This window comes from Schistocerca nitens, chromosome 12 (assembly GCF_023898315.1).
Source record: "Schistocerca nitens isolate TAMUIC-IGC-003100 chromosome 12, iqSchNite1.1, whole genome shotgun sequence".
NCBI lineage: Eukaryota > Metazoa > Arthropoda > Insecta > Orthoptera > Acrididae > Schistocerca > Schistocerca nitens.
Window position 1 is genome coordinate 98,221,907 of NC_064625.1, and position 15,623 is coordinate 98,237,529.

The 15,623-nt window shown below is 39.9% G+C and overlaps 1 protein-coding gene across 1 annotated transcript in view; it reads left to right on the top strand.

Annotated features, from left to right (window-relative positions):
* LOC126215118 (5'-3' exoribonuclease 1) overlaps positions 1–15,623 on the top strand; it is a 185,714-nt gene that overhangs the window by 18,329 nt on the left and 151,762 nt on the right. The window contains exons 7-8 of the mRNA XM_049941772.1: positions 5,278–5,398; positions 7,219–7,376. Coding sequence (XP_049797729.1) covers positions 5,278–5,398; positions 7,219–7,376 — 279 coding nt within the window. The remainder of the gene's footprint in view (positions 1–5,277; positions 5,399–7,218; positions 7,377–15,623) is intronic.

A 15,623-nucleotide genomic window follows, 5' to 3' on the forward strand; every position in this document is an offset into this window, starting at 1 on the left:
TGATGGCCCGTTTTAGAGATGTCCATTCCTCTTCAACTGTACTGCCTACTGCGCTATTCTACATCTACATCTACATCTATACTCCGCGAGCCACCTTACGGTGTGTGGCGGAGGGTACTTATTGTACCACTATCTGATCCCCCCTTCCCTGTTCCATTCACGAATTGTGCGTGGGAAGAACGACTGCTTGTAAGTATCCGTATTTGCTCTAATTTCTCGGATCTTTTCGTTGTGATCATTACGCGAGATATATGTGGGCGGTAGTAATATGTTGCCCATCTCTTCCCGGAATGTGCTCTCTCGTAATTTCGATAATAAACCTCTCCGTATTGCGTAACGCCTTTCTTGAAGTGTCCGCCACTGGAGCTTGTTCAGCATCTCCGTAACGCTCTCGCGCTGACTAAATGTCCCCATGACGAATCGCGCTGCTTTTCGCTGGATCATGTCTATCTCTTCTATTAATCCAACCTGGTAAGGGTCCCATACTGATGAGCAATACTCAAGAATCGGACGAACAAGCGTTTTGTAAGCTACTTCTTTCGTCGATTCCTTATTGCTGTATCTATAGCGTTAGAGAACTTCAAATGTATCTCGTCATTCCTTAGTACTTCCGTATCCCACTTCTTTGCGTATTGATTCTTCCTGACTAATGTCTTGAACTTCAGCCTACTCTTCATCACTACTATATTGTGATCTGAGTCTATATCTGCTCTTGGGTACACCTTACAATCCAGTATCTGATTTCGGAATCTCTGTCTGATCATGATGTAATCTAATTGAAATCTTCCCGTATCTCCTGGCCTTTTCCAAGTATACCACCTCCTCTTGTGATTCTTGAACAGAGTATTCGCTATTACTAGCTGAAACTTGTTACAGAACTCAATTAGTCTTTCTCCTCTTTCATTCCTTGTCCCAAGCCCATATTCTCCTGTAACCTTTTCTTCTACTCCTTCCCCTACAACTGCATTCCAGTCTCCCATGACTACTAGATTTTCATCCCCCTTTACATACTGCATTACCCTTTCAATATCCTCATACACTTTCTCTATCTGTTCATCTTCAGCTTGCGATGTCGGCATGTATACCTGAACTATCGTTGTCGGTGTTGGTCTGCTGTCGATTCTGATTAGAACAACCCGGTCACTGAACTGTTCACAGTAACACACTCTCTGCCCTACCTTCCTATTCATAACGAATCCTACACCTGTTATACCATTTTCTGCTGCTGTTGATATTACCCGATACTCATCTGACCAGAAATCCTTGTCTTCCTTCCACTTCACTTCACTGACCCCTACTATATCTAGATTGAGCCTTTGCATTTCCCTTTTCAGATTTTATAGTTTCCCTACCACGTTCATGCTTCTGACATTCCATGCCCCGACTCGTAGAACGTTATCCTTTCGTAGATTATTCAATCTTTTTCTCATGGTAACCTCCCCCTTGGCAGTCCCCTCCCGGAGATCCGAATGGGGGACTATTCCGGAATCTTTTGCCTATGGAGAGATCATCATGACGCTTCTTCAATTACAGGCCACATGTCCTGTGGATACATGTTACGTGTCTTTAATGCAGTGGTTTCCATTGCCTTCTGCATCCTCATGTCGTTGATCATTGCTGATTCTTCCGCCTTTAGGGGCAATTTCCCACCCCTAGGACAAGAGAGTGCCCTGAACTTCTATCCGCTCCTCTGCCCTCTTTGACAAGGCCGTTGGCAGAATGAGGCTGACTTCTTATGCCGGAAGTCTTCAGCCGCCAATGCTGATTATTTATCAAAATTTAGGCAGTGGCGGGGATCGAACCTGGGACCGAAGACGTTTTTGATTATGAATCAAAGACGCTACCCCTAGACCACGGGTCTATACATAGGGCAAAGAAATTGGTACACTTTTTATGATAGCTAGTCACGGACTAATATAGGGAAATGGGAGAAGAATGTGAAAAGGTACATGTTAGATTCTAATGAATGAAACCAGAGTAATATACTCAGCATGGAGTCCACTATAGATCTGTCACTTTGAGTGTAACTGGAAACATGTCGACCACATACTGGTATACACCTTTGTTCCTGAAAAAGTACACGTTGTGATTACTTATATCTGTCACAAGCAGCTGGATTTTCTACATCATCTGTTAGAATGGAAGAAAGAACAGCAAAATATATATTTTTACAGGTTTATTGAACCATACTGCCAACAGTTTGGTACAAATATAAAATAATCAGTATAAAGGACTCACCAGTTATATATAATAGAGGGAAACATTCCACGTGGGAAAAATATATGTACAAACAAAGATGATGTGACTTACCGAACGTAAGCGCTGGCAGGTCGATAGACACACACAAACACACACACAAAATTCAAGCTTTCGCAACAAACTGTTGCCTCATCAGGAAAGAGGGGAAGGAGAGGGAACGACAAAAGGATGTGGGTTTTAAGGGAGAGGGTAAGGAGTCATTCTAATCCCGGGAGCGGAAAGACTTACCTTAGGGGGAAAAAAGGACAGGTATACACTCGTGCACACACACACATATGTCTGTGTGTCTATCGACCTGCCAGCGCTTTCGTTCGGTAAGTCACATCATCTTTGTTTTTACATATATTTTTCACCAGTTATATAGTTTGAATTGAACAGTGATTTAAGAATATTTTACAGTACCTGTATATCCACAACACTTCTAGCCAAAGAATCTTGACATGATATCAGCTACAGGCAGAAAAGAGTATAAAAAAGAAGCTATTGATGGTGATTGAGGAGCTTATACCTGGGAACGAGAGTGTTAATGTAGCTAACAATATGTCACTAAGTTTCACGAAGACACACAACTATCTGATGTATAATAAATACATGGGCTTTGTGTGTGTGAATATCTTAGTGAAATAGTAAGACTGGTGCAGTTGTTGGGAGGGGCACCTTAATTTTCTGCACATTTATCAGTAAGTCTGTGTGTGAGGTTTTTTTTAAAAAAAAAGAAGTTGCAGGAAAACAGCTTTACTTTTTCTGACAATCACATGGAAAGTTATCCTTTATGCCAGTATAGTGTAAGTGTGAAGGAATTGAACTGTGGTTGGTCTATGTTTGTACTAAGAAAGTTATCAGCTTCCTGCCCTCTTAAAATTTTTGAAAATCGAGTGTGTTTCTAATTACTTGACCTGTGTGGCAGATTGGAAGGTGCCAGCCCTCTGCCTATTATTCCTCAGCTAATTCCCGTAGGCATGTAGTGAAATGAGAGGGTGGTAGACTGATGTTGTCTGTAACTTCTCTCACCACTGCCAAGATGAGTAATATAGATATTAGTGTCAGTGGGATTCAGAAACAGATCACGAAACTTGAACAAGGTCTCAGAGCCTGATGAAAATTGCAGGTGATTTAGCTCCCATTCTAAGTGTAATATACCACAGATATTTTGAGGAAAAAAATGCACCTAGTGATTGGAAGTAGGTATGAATCACACTTGTTGACAAGAATGGTAGTAGAAATGATCCAAAAAGTACTTTTGAATATCCTTGACATCCATTTGTTCTAGAATGTTAGAAAATACTCTGAGGTCAAATGTAATGAGGAGTCTTGAACAGAATGGATTCTGAAAAGAATGATCATGTGAAACACAATGTTCGCATTCCTCACATATAGTCCTGAAAGCTTTTTTATCAACGCAGTCGGGCAGATGTTTTTTTTTAAAAAAAAAGTAGTAGTAGTTCTGGAAAGCATTTGGCTTGTTGCTATCACACCAATGTGTATTAACAAAAAGTGGGACTATATGGGATATCAACAAAATTTGTGGCTCGATTGAGGATATTTTGGCTGACAGTAGAAATAGCTTCATGTGTGGCTCAGGGAAATGTGTTGTGACCCCCTGTTCATGTTGTATCTTAATGATCTAGCAGACAAGACTTTTTGTAGGTGGTGCAGTAGTAACTAGTGAAGTAATGTTGGAAAGAAAGTTGCACAAAATCCATTTAGATCTTGATAAGATTTCAAAGTGGTGCAGTTATTGGCAACTTGTTTTAAATGTTCAGCAATGTAAAATTGCGCACTTTGCTAAATGAAAAAATATAGTATCACATGAATAAAATATCAGTGCATCACAATTGGGGTCAGTCAACTCATACAAATACTGGGTGTAACCATTTGTAGAGATGTGAAATGGAGTGATGATGTAGGCTCTGTCATAAGTAAGAGAAGTGGGTAAACTTCACTTCTTTTCCAGGATACTGGGAAATTACACTCAGTGTACAGATGAGACTTATCTTAAAATATTGCTCAAGTGTGTGGGACCCCTAATACCTAACAAATTAGTGCATTATATTAACTAAGAGCAGTAATTACAATATTATACACCATCACAAATGTTTATCAGTTGTGCCGAATGCCCTTCTTCTTTTTCTTCTTCTTTCTTTTTTTCTGCATTGTATTACAATGGAGTTAATTTGATTTCAAATTACTTGTTACAGAGATGCACTGCATTTGAAGACGACTGTCTCTGAAATGGGCATTCCCGAATCCATGTTACTTCTATTTGACATTTATGCCATAGCAGCTGATTGGTGTGAGTTACACACACTTGTTAGTTGACAACATTGGAACACAAACAATAAAATACCCCTGTCCCCAGCCACCCACTTTGTTAACAGTTACCACCACAGTGGCTGCACAACTTACCACTCTGCCCCTGAGGAAAGCATATCATATTATATTACTGTTTCTGTAAGTATTTTTGTTTGTTACCGAGCAAGAAAACTATGCTTTTAAGAAGCTCTTAACATTAGTTGAGGTTTTTAGCTTCTGTTATTAGGTAGTTGCTGGGAGTGTATTATTATAAAATACGGCTGAGAACAGCGGGCCAATGGACAATTTATTCGAACTGCATGCGATCCTCAGGCCACAGTTTGACAACACTGGGATAGAAAGTTGACAACATTGGTACCAAAGTACCATTCACTGTGCACTTTTCAATGTTTTTGGAGTACATACGCAGCTGTAGACTGTACAACTATCCATGGAAACCCCTACACATTACTCCCATAGAGAATGCCAAGGGCAAATTAGAGTAATGAAACCACACTTAGAGACAGTGACTGACTATTTGCCCCGCACCCCCATCTGTGATTGAGACAAGAAGAAAACCTTCCAGAGTACAGGTGTAGAAATTTTATAATTGCAGGATAGGCTGCACCGTTTAGAGAAGTGGAACTTTGATGTGTGAACAGTTTGGATTACTGTTTGTGAACTGTCTTTGCAGGTCTTTTTTAATCTTTCAACTATGACTTGTAGGTTCTGATGGGATTCTTAGTTGGCAACGACTTCATCCCTCCGCTTCCGGACATGCACATCACAAGTGGAGCGCTGCCAATGCTGTACAAGGCTTACATCGATGTGCTACCACAGCTTGGAGGTTAGTACTCAGTTCATTGAAGTAGGGAGGTAGAAGTGTGATATCAAAGAAACTTGTTTTGTTTTGATATTGATGTAGCAGTGGGGAAACTGGGTGGGCAACAAACTCTGGACTCCTCCTGCCCCCTGTTACCTATCATTACTGTCTCTGTTCCAAATTTTTCTTACAGTGTAGGACCATTTTACCCCTGAAGTTTTATTCTTTTGTTCCCACATTTATGCGTCTTTGCATAACACAGTGTTTAATTTGTATCCATAATTTGCTATTATTGTATTTATCTTGATAGTCAGGCAACAGGTCCATAGCCCTCACATTTCCTTCCTAGTTAGTCCTAGGATTTTTATCGTTCACTTACCATATCATTCACCTCTGGCAATGTTAGTTAACGTGAAAAATGCCAAGTTGCACTGTGGTTTGGAATGTACTTTAAACTCTAAGTTCCCCTATAACCAGTTGGGGGAATCAGTTCAAAGGTCGGAGGAAACCAATGGCTCACCACCTCTACAGGAGCCTGCCTAGTGAAGAACTACAGTGTTTGAACAAACTTGTGTTGTTGACAGCATTACTTCTTTGCTGGCAGGTCGACAGACACACAAACAAACACAAACATACACACAAAATTCAAGCTTTCGCAACAAACTGTTGCCTCATCGGGAAGAGGGAAGGAGAGGGAAAGCTTGAATTTTGTGTGTATGTTTGTGTTTGTTTGTGTGTCTGTCGACCTGCCAGCACTTTCATTTGGTAAGTCACATCATCTTTTGTTTTTAGATATATTTTTCCTACGTGGAATGTTTCCCTCTATTATAACCATATCATCTTTGTTTTTAGATATATAAAAAGTATAAAAGTTGAAATTGCTTGAACATAGCACATATCAGCTATATTACACAGAAGCCAAACTGGAAAAATGCGAAGAACAGAATGGCGAATTGTCACCCGATAATACTCACCCTGACATGCTTGATACATATTGATAATACTGTGAATATTTTGGGCAGCTTTAATACTGTTCTTCAGTATTTCTAATATTGTCAATACAATAATACTCAAATCCAGATGCTCATCATATTGCCAGTAATATTGAATATGTGAGGGCCTCTTAACTTCTTTGTTACATTTGTACTGTTGCAGATGATAGTCACAAATTGTATGTTGTTAGCACTGCATGATATGGCCAAAACTGCTCAAACTCACGATAGCAGAACTCACTAGAACTTCTACAGATTGTACGGCCAATAAGGTAACGGTACTCGTGTGATGAGATAGCAGTACCCCTAAATCACAAATTCCAAAGTATAGCATCTGTGACATTAATGTTCTCGGGTAATATACTAGAATTTTAATTTGGTGCTAAGCTGTCTGATGTTGTGACACACGGGCTGCCTGGTGCACACTCGTGATATATAGAATAATTGACTAACTACAAACATTAGTAATGCGGTTATGTACGTGTGTGACAGAAGACAAACAATGTCTTACCACATTTTACTTTCCATTTTATCTTGCCTTTGTGTGTCTTCACTGATGATCAATAGTCCTCAGTGACTTTGCTCCATAATCACAGAAAAGTTCTGTGCCCTTCCTCACTCTTTCATAAGAAAACAGACTCCCAGTTTCTGAAAGTTTATTGTGTCTGTTAGCTTATCTGTGCATAAATCATTCTAATGTCACCAGAGAAGTAAGCTTTTATGTCTTTACTATAATTTTGTTTCACACTTTGCTTTCCAGTTCTTTTCTGTTCTTGATGAGTTAATGGGAGTTACTGTGATTTACTACATTTGATGGTATGTGATGACTAATATCACTCTTTGTTTTTGCAGGATATATTAATGAAGCAGGTGACCTGAACCTAAAGAGATTTGAGCAGTTCATGCAGAGGTTAGCGACATTTGACGTCGACCAGTTTCGGGATACGTACGCTGACTTGCGGGAATTTGAGATGAAGACTGGTAGGCGGCCTGGAAATGAAAGGAAAAGTGTGAGTTGCAGATAATCTGAATGAAACTAGCACAGTCATTATTTTTGTCTAGCAGTACAGAATTTATTTGAATTGTGCAACCACAGTTCTTCTTCCCTTATGTTGTGTTGCAGTGGTTTGAACAATAACTTTTCCAATGTGTCTGTCTTTCAGTTTTCATTTTTTAATTTGTAAACTTAAAAGGCTTGAAGGAAGTGTAAGGGTTTAACATTCTGTAAATGCTGTGGTCATTAGAGGTGCAGAAGGAATAACATTGGCTGCTTGATGGTATTACATGAGCACACATACTCTGTGGAATGTGACATGTGGCACTTTGTGAGGTATGTGAAGTGGAATGATCATGTAGGCTCAGTGGAGGTTAAGCAGATGGCAGTATGTGATTCATTGGTAGGATTCTCTGAACATACCATCACTTTATAAAGAAGATTGCTTACAAAACTCTCATGCAAACCTTTCTGTAGTCTGATTAAAATTACTTGTCGGTTGACACTTCACACTTTGAACCTGTTTCACTCCAATCACTTAATGTCACAACCAAACTCTTCATCATTGCCGAACTGCCTCAACAGTTAGTCAGTTCAATTCCAATTCCTTGTTCAGATTTCTGTCTTGATGTGTTTGGAAATTTAGGTCCGAACTCCTGGGCCTGCCCTTTTTATTTTGCATTTCATCAGATGTGATAACACATACGATACTAACAAAATATGCACCTTTCATACATATTGCAAACCAGACACAGCTGAATCCGTTTGCACAAGACAAGATTTGGAGTCACATATACAGCTAATATCATTACAAAGAGCATCCCACATTAAATAAGTTTCATACGTGAGGCTGAAGTTCTTGGCGGCAGGAAATGTCATAAAAATAAGTGTTCTGCAGAACAGTGACATAGCATAGTGTTTAAGGTGCACTCCAGTTGTGTGGAAGATCTTGGGTTGGAATCTCATCATGGAGTTTGAATTTTTATTGCTCAGTCTTAGCAAGATGACTTATTTATCATTTTTATGCAATAAACTTTTTTTATTTCTAGTACTTTGCTGCATAATTTTAATCATCATATTGCCTTTTTTATTTGCCCTTATATTTTTCCTTCCTATCTTTTTGTTTTGTTTCAAACTTTCATGTGTTGCCTATTACCTGTAACCAGGATTACTCATCGGATGGTAACCCAGCAACTCATGCACCCAGTGCATGGATAGTTTCAGGTAATCAATGAAAGAGAGAAATTACAGTTTGCTTTAAATGGTCGCTTACCATGGTAAATGACAAGACTGGGGTGAGGTTTTCAAATCTCATCCAGTGCAGTCCCCAACAATCATTCTTTCCTTCTCATCCTGTCCAGTAAGTCTCCCCTGAGCTGAGGTTCCGGGTGACTGTTCTAAACCTCTGCAGTTCGTTTCCTTCACCTGTCTTCCTCCCCCTTCAACTCTTCTGCCAGAAGAAGGAGCCACTGGCTCTAAAAGCTTGTGAAAGCTACATCCTTTTGCATGTGTTCCTCTGTCGCTGTTTGGTGAGTAGATTTTCTCTTATCTGTCCATTTACATTATATTATCAATGAAAGATTATTTTTATAAAAAGGAAGACTTTTTCATCTGTAAAATGCAATTCATTGTGCACCATTTCTTCCAGCCGCTCTGAGTGTCTAGTCAAAGTGCACTGAACTCAGGGAAAGGACAGTTTTACCATTCATATGTTAAATAAGGCAGTTTAAAGTTAAGTGATTGATATAACACTGTATCATCACAATGCAGTGTGAAAAACAGAATAGCCCTTTCTTCTGAAAAGATGCTTTTTCAGAATGAATTTTTACTCTGCAGTAGTGTGTCCACTGGTTTGAAACTTCAGCTGGATAAAAAAAGCTACATGTCATACTGGGACTCGAACCCAGGACCTTTTGTCTTTTGCTTTCAAATACTCTACCAATTAAGCTGTCCAGGCACAAGTCACAGAAGTTTGGATGGTGGGATAGAGATACTGCCAGAGGTAAAGATGTGAGGGTGGATTGTTAGTTGTGCTTGGCTAGATTGACAGTAGAGCATTTGCCAGTGACAGGCAAGGGTTATAGGATTGAGTCCCAGTCAGCCACACTGTTTTGATCTGCCAGGCAGGCTCAGAAGCTATTTTAATTTACCTCAAAACTGAAAATGGTCAAGTGTGCACAAATACATATATGGTATTGGCCTCACTATAGTGGTATGCATGTTAGAAGGCAGCTGTGTGGCGAGTTCTGTACTGAGATTGTTTTGAGTCATTGCCAGTGTGTTCTGTCTCCGTTCCATGTCTCAGCTTCCAGGCATCACCTACCTTGGTATCTGGCAGCACCAGGCCATTATTTCTGTGTATGACTCTCCTTAGTAAAATTTGTATGCTCAAAAAACTGTTTCTGTCACTTCTTGATGTAATACTACTTGCATTTGCTTTATGCTGTCCATAATGAACACTACATCTATGTCTACAGCTACATATATATCCATACTAGTGCGTGACAGAGGCTACCCTGTACCACTAGTAGTCATTTCTTTTTTTGTTTGACCCTCAAGAGTGAGGGAAAAACGACTATCTATATGCCTCCATACATGCCCTGACTTCTCATATATCTTTGTGGTCCTTAATGTGAATTGTATGTTGTCAGTAGTAGAATTGTACTGCAGTCAGCTTCCTGGCGGTTCTCTAAATTTTTTTAGTAGGGATCCTCAAAAAGAAAGTTGACTACCCTCCAAGTGATTCCCATTTTAGTTCCCGAAGCATCTCCGTAATACTCGCATGTTGTTCAAACCTACCGGTAGCAAATTTAGCAGCTGGCCTATGAATTGGTTCCATGTCATTCTTTAATCTGACCTGATGTTCATCCCAAACCCTCGGGGTCGCACTAGCATCCTATATGCAGTCTCCTTCACAGATGACCCACATTTTCCTAGAATTCTCCCAGTAAACCGAAGTCAACCATTTGTCTTTCCTATCATGATCCTCACATTCATGTTCCATTTCATACTGCTTTGCAATGTTAAACCCAGATATTTAAATGATGTGACTGTGTCAAGCAGTACATTACTAATGCTGTATTAGTATATTATGAGTTTGTTTCTCCTACTTATCTGCATTAACTTACAATTTTCTATTACAGTGTTTAAGTAACCTCATTATACCTTAAAAACAAGAAAGCAATGCTAAATATTCTACATACATCCTAAAGTACTTGCTAAAGGTAGATATAAAAAAATGATGCCATTGGGTGGATTGTTCCATGGTGCGCTGCTCCTTGCCTCTGCATATTTTTCCACCACCCATCTTCTATGTGCATCCCACTATCGCTAAATGGAAAAGATTCTTTAGTCGTAAGTTAATCACTGTCGTATCTGGATCTTAGAGTCCACAGAACTCTTCACTTGCTTTCAGTATGGGATCAGGGATATCTCCCCATCATTGATTTCCTAATATGACCCAGCAGACTGTGCAGTAATCGCATAGTATGTGTGGAACTGACTTCCCTTAAACCCATACAAATGAGGCACGCTGCTGTAGGGAAACACAATAATTGCCTCATAAACTAATTCTTTTGATGCAGAAGTGTCTGTCTGCTCGTCACTCAAATTTTCTTGTGAGACAAAATACCATCAAATTTGAATAACTAATAATAAAGATATGAATATAATATAGGGAAACATTCCACGTGGGAAAAATATATCTAAAAACAAAGATGATGTGACTTACCAAACAAAAGTGCTGGCAGGTCGATAGACACACAAACAAACACAAACATACACACAAAATTCAAGCTTTCGCAACCAACGGTTGCTTCGTCAGGAAAGAGGGAAGGGAAAGACAAAAGGATGTGGGTTTTAAGGGAGAGGGTAAGGAGTCATTCCAATCCCGGGAGCGGAAAGACTTACCTTAGGGGGAAAAAAGGACAGGTATACACTCGCACACACACATATCCATCCGCACATACACAGACACAAACAGACATTTGTAAAGGCCTTTTTCCTGACGAAGCAACCATTGGTTGCGAAAGCTTGAATTTTGTGTGTATGTTTGTGTGTGTTCGTGTGTCTATCGACCTGCCAGCACTTTCGTTTGGTAAGTCACATCATCTTTGTTTTTAGATATAATAATAAAGATATTAATGCATAAACACTGGTTGAGACCACAACAGTTACATCATATCTGTATGTGTTTGTCGTGCAGTATTTGTTTTGTCTCCAAGGTCACCATACCAATGTCGGCATATGTGGACAATTGTTACAAATTAGTTTTGTGGAAAGTCATAAATCGGTGTAGTGTGAAAACAAGTTTAGCTAGGGCATTGATGTGGATGTCATTGTGAAGAGCTTTCTCAGGGCTGCTAGGGCCCAAAGTGAGACAAAAAAATATTTGCCAGAGCAAAAGTGAAAATCAGTATTAAACTGAAAATTACCAACAATTAAAGTTGTCATTGCACCTGATGCGTACGTATGCTCCAAATTATAGACAATGCAAATCAGATGAAAGCTTGCATTCAAAGGAATCCAAAAAGTCCAGTGCCAAGTGAATTTTAGAGGTAAGGTAGTGTCGAAAAAGAAGTGAAGGAATGGCACAAAGACTAATGACCTCAGCAGTTGAGTCCCATAGTGCTCAGAGCCATTTGAACCATTTTTTTGAATGGCACAAAGTGATTACTTAACTTAACCGTAGTGTATACCATGGCCAGACTTGCCATTTATCTATTCTGTAACTGTTATACTAATCAGAGTTGTTGTTGTTGTTGTTGTTGTGGTCTTCAGTCCTGAGACTGGTTTGATGCAGCTCTCCATGCTACTCTATCCTGTGCAAGCTTCATCATCTCCCAGTACCTACTGCAACCTACATCCTTCTGAATCTGCTTAGTGTATTCATCTCTTGGTCTCCCTCTACGATTTTTACCCTCCACGCTGCCCTCCAATGCTAAATTTGTGATCCCTTGACGCCTCAAAACATGTCCTACCAACCGATCCCTTCTTCTAGTCAAGTTGTGCCACAAACTTCTCTTCTCCCCAATCCTATTCAATACCTCCTCATTAGTTACGTGATCTACCCACCTTATCTTCAGCATTCTTCTGTAGCACCACATTTCGAAAGCTTCTATTCTCTTCTTGTCCAAACTGGTTATTGTCCATGTTTCACTTCCATACATGGCTACACTCCATACAAATACTTTCAGAGACGACTTCCTGACACTTAAATCTATACTCGATGTTAACAAATTTCTCTTCTTCAGAAACGATTTCCTTGCCATTGCCAGTCTACATTTTATATCCTCTCTACTTCGACCGTCATCAGTTATTTTGCTCCCTAAATAGCAAAACTCCTTTACTACTTTAAGTGTCTCATTTCCTAATCTAATCCCCTCAGCATCACCCGATTTAATTTGACTACATTCCATTATCCTCGTTTTGCTTTTGTTGATGTTCATCTTATATCCTCCTTTCAAGACACTGTCCATTCCATTCAACTGCTCCTCCAAGTCCTTTGCTGTCTCTGACAGAATTACAATGTCATCGGCGAACCTCAAAGTTTTTACTTCTTCTCCATGAATTTTAATACCTACTCCAAATTTTTCTTTTGTTTCCTTTACTGCTTGCTCAATATACAGATCGAATAAGATCGGGGAGAGGCTACAACCCTGTCTCACTCCTTTCCCAACCACTGCTTCCCTTTCATGCCCCTCGACTCTTATAACTGCCATCTGGTTTCTGTGCAAATTGTAAATAGCCTTTCGCTCCCTGTATTTTACCCCTGCCACCTTCAGAATTTGAAAGAGAGTATTCCAGTCAACATTGTCAAACGCTTTCTCTAAGTCTACAAATACTAGAAATGTAGATTTGCCTTTCTTTAATCATTCTTCTAAGATAAGTCGTAAGGTCAGTATTGCCTCACGTGTTCCAACATTTCTACGGATTCCAAACTGATCTTCCCCGAGGTCCGCTTCTACCAGTTTTTCCATTCGTCTGTAAAGAATTCGCGTTAGTATTTTGCAGCTGTGACTTATTAAACTGATAGTTCAGTAATTTTCACATCTGTCAACACCTGCTTTCTTTGGTATTGGAATTATTATATTCTTCTTGAAGTCTGTGGGTATTTCGCCTGTCTCATACATCTTGCTCACCAGATGGTAGAGTTTTGTCATGACTGGCTCTCCCAAGGCCATCAGTAGTTCTAATGGAATGTTGTCTACTCCGGGGGCCTTGTTTTGACTCAGGTCTTTCAGTGCTCTGTCAAACTCTTCACGCAGTATCTTATCTCCCATTTCATCTTCATCTACATCCTCTTCCATTTCCATAATATTGTCCTCAAGTACATCGCCCTTGTATAAACCCTCTATATACTCCTTCCACCTTTCTGCCTTCCCTTCTTTGCTTAGAACTGGGTTGCCATCTGAGCTCTTGATATTCATACAAGTGGTTCTCTTCTCTCCAAAGGTCTCTTTAATTTTCCTGTAGGCAGTATCTATCTTACCCCTAGTGAGACAAGCCTCTACATCCTTACATTTGTCCTCTAGCCATCCCTGCTTAGCCATTTTGCACTTTCTGTCGATCTCATTTTTGAGACGTTTGTATTCCCTTTTGCCTGCTTCATTTACTGCATTTTTATATTTTCTCCTTTCATCAATTAAATTCAATATTTCTTCTGTTACCCAAGGATTTCTATTAGCCCTCGTCTTTTTACCTACTTGATCGTCTGCTGCCTTCACTACTTCATCCCTCAGAGCTACCCATTCTTCTTCTACTGTATTTCTTTCCCCCATTCCTGTCAATTGTTCCCTTATGCTCTCCCTGAAACTCTCTACAACCTCTGGTTCTTTCAGTTTATCCAGGTGTCATCTCCTTAAATTCCTACCTTTTTGCAGTTTCTTCAGTTTCAATCTGCAGTTCATAACCAATAGATTGTGGTCAGAATCCACATCTGCCCCTGGAAATGTCTTACAATTTAAAACCTGGTTTCTAAATCTCTGTCTTACCGTTATATAATCTATCTGATACCTTTTAGTATCTCCAGGATTCTTCCAGGTATACAACCTTCTTTTATGATTCTTGAACCAAGTGTTAGCTATGATTAAGTTATGCTCTGTGCAAAATTCTACAAGGCGGCTTCCTCTTTCATTTCTTCCCCCCAATCCATATCCACCTACTATGTTTCCTTCTCTCCCTTTTCCTACTGACGAATTCCAGTCACCCATGACTATTAAATTTTCGTCTCCCTTCACTACCTGAATAATTTCTTTTATCTCGTCATACATTTCATCAATTTCTTCATCATCTGCAGAGCTAGTTGGCATATAAACTTGTACTACTGTAGTAGGCATGGGCTTTGTGTCTATCTTGGCCACAATAATGCGTTCACTATGCTGTTTGTAGTAGCTAACCCGCACTCCTATTTGTTTATTCATTATTAAATCTACTCCTGCATTACCCCTATTTGATTCTGTATTTATAACTCTGTAATCACCTGACCAAAAGTCTTGTTCCTCCTGCCACCGAACTTCACTAATTCCCACTATATCTAACTTTAACCTATCCATTTCCCTTTGTAAATTTTCTAACCTACCTGCCCGATTAAGGGATCTGACATTCCACGCTCCGATCTGTAGAACGCCAGTTTTCTTTCTCCTGATAACGACCTCCTCCTGAGTAGTCCCCGCCCGGAGATCCGAATGGGGGACTATTTTACCTCCGGAATATTTTACCCAAGAGGACGCCATCGTCATTTAACCATACAGTAAAGCTGCATGTCCTCGGGAAAAATTACGGCTGTAGTTTCCCCTTGCTTTCAGCCGTTCGCAGTACCAGCACAGCAAGGCCGTTTTGGTTAATGTTACAAGGCCAGATCAGTCAATCATCCAGACTGTTGCCCCTGCAACTACTGAAAAGGCTGCTGCCCCTCTTCAGGAACCACATGTTTGTCTGGCCTCTCAACAGATACCCCTCCGTTGTGGTTGCACCTACGGTACGGCTATCTGTATCGCTGAGGCACGCAGGCCTCCCCACCAACGGCAAGGTCCATGGTTCATGGGGGGGGACTAATCAGAGTAAGCATTATAATAAAGAAGTTGATAATTAAATTACATATTAATGAAAAATACTTGTTAAGATTTTATCCCGACATTTCCACAAAAACTCTATGGTATGGAGCCAAACTGTCTCTCAGAAATTCTTGATTGTACCTATATATTACAGACTCAGATTCCACAAATTGCATCCAAGTCGATTTTAGCTTTGTATTAAGTAATTG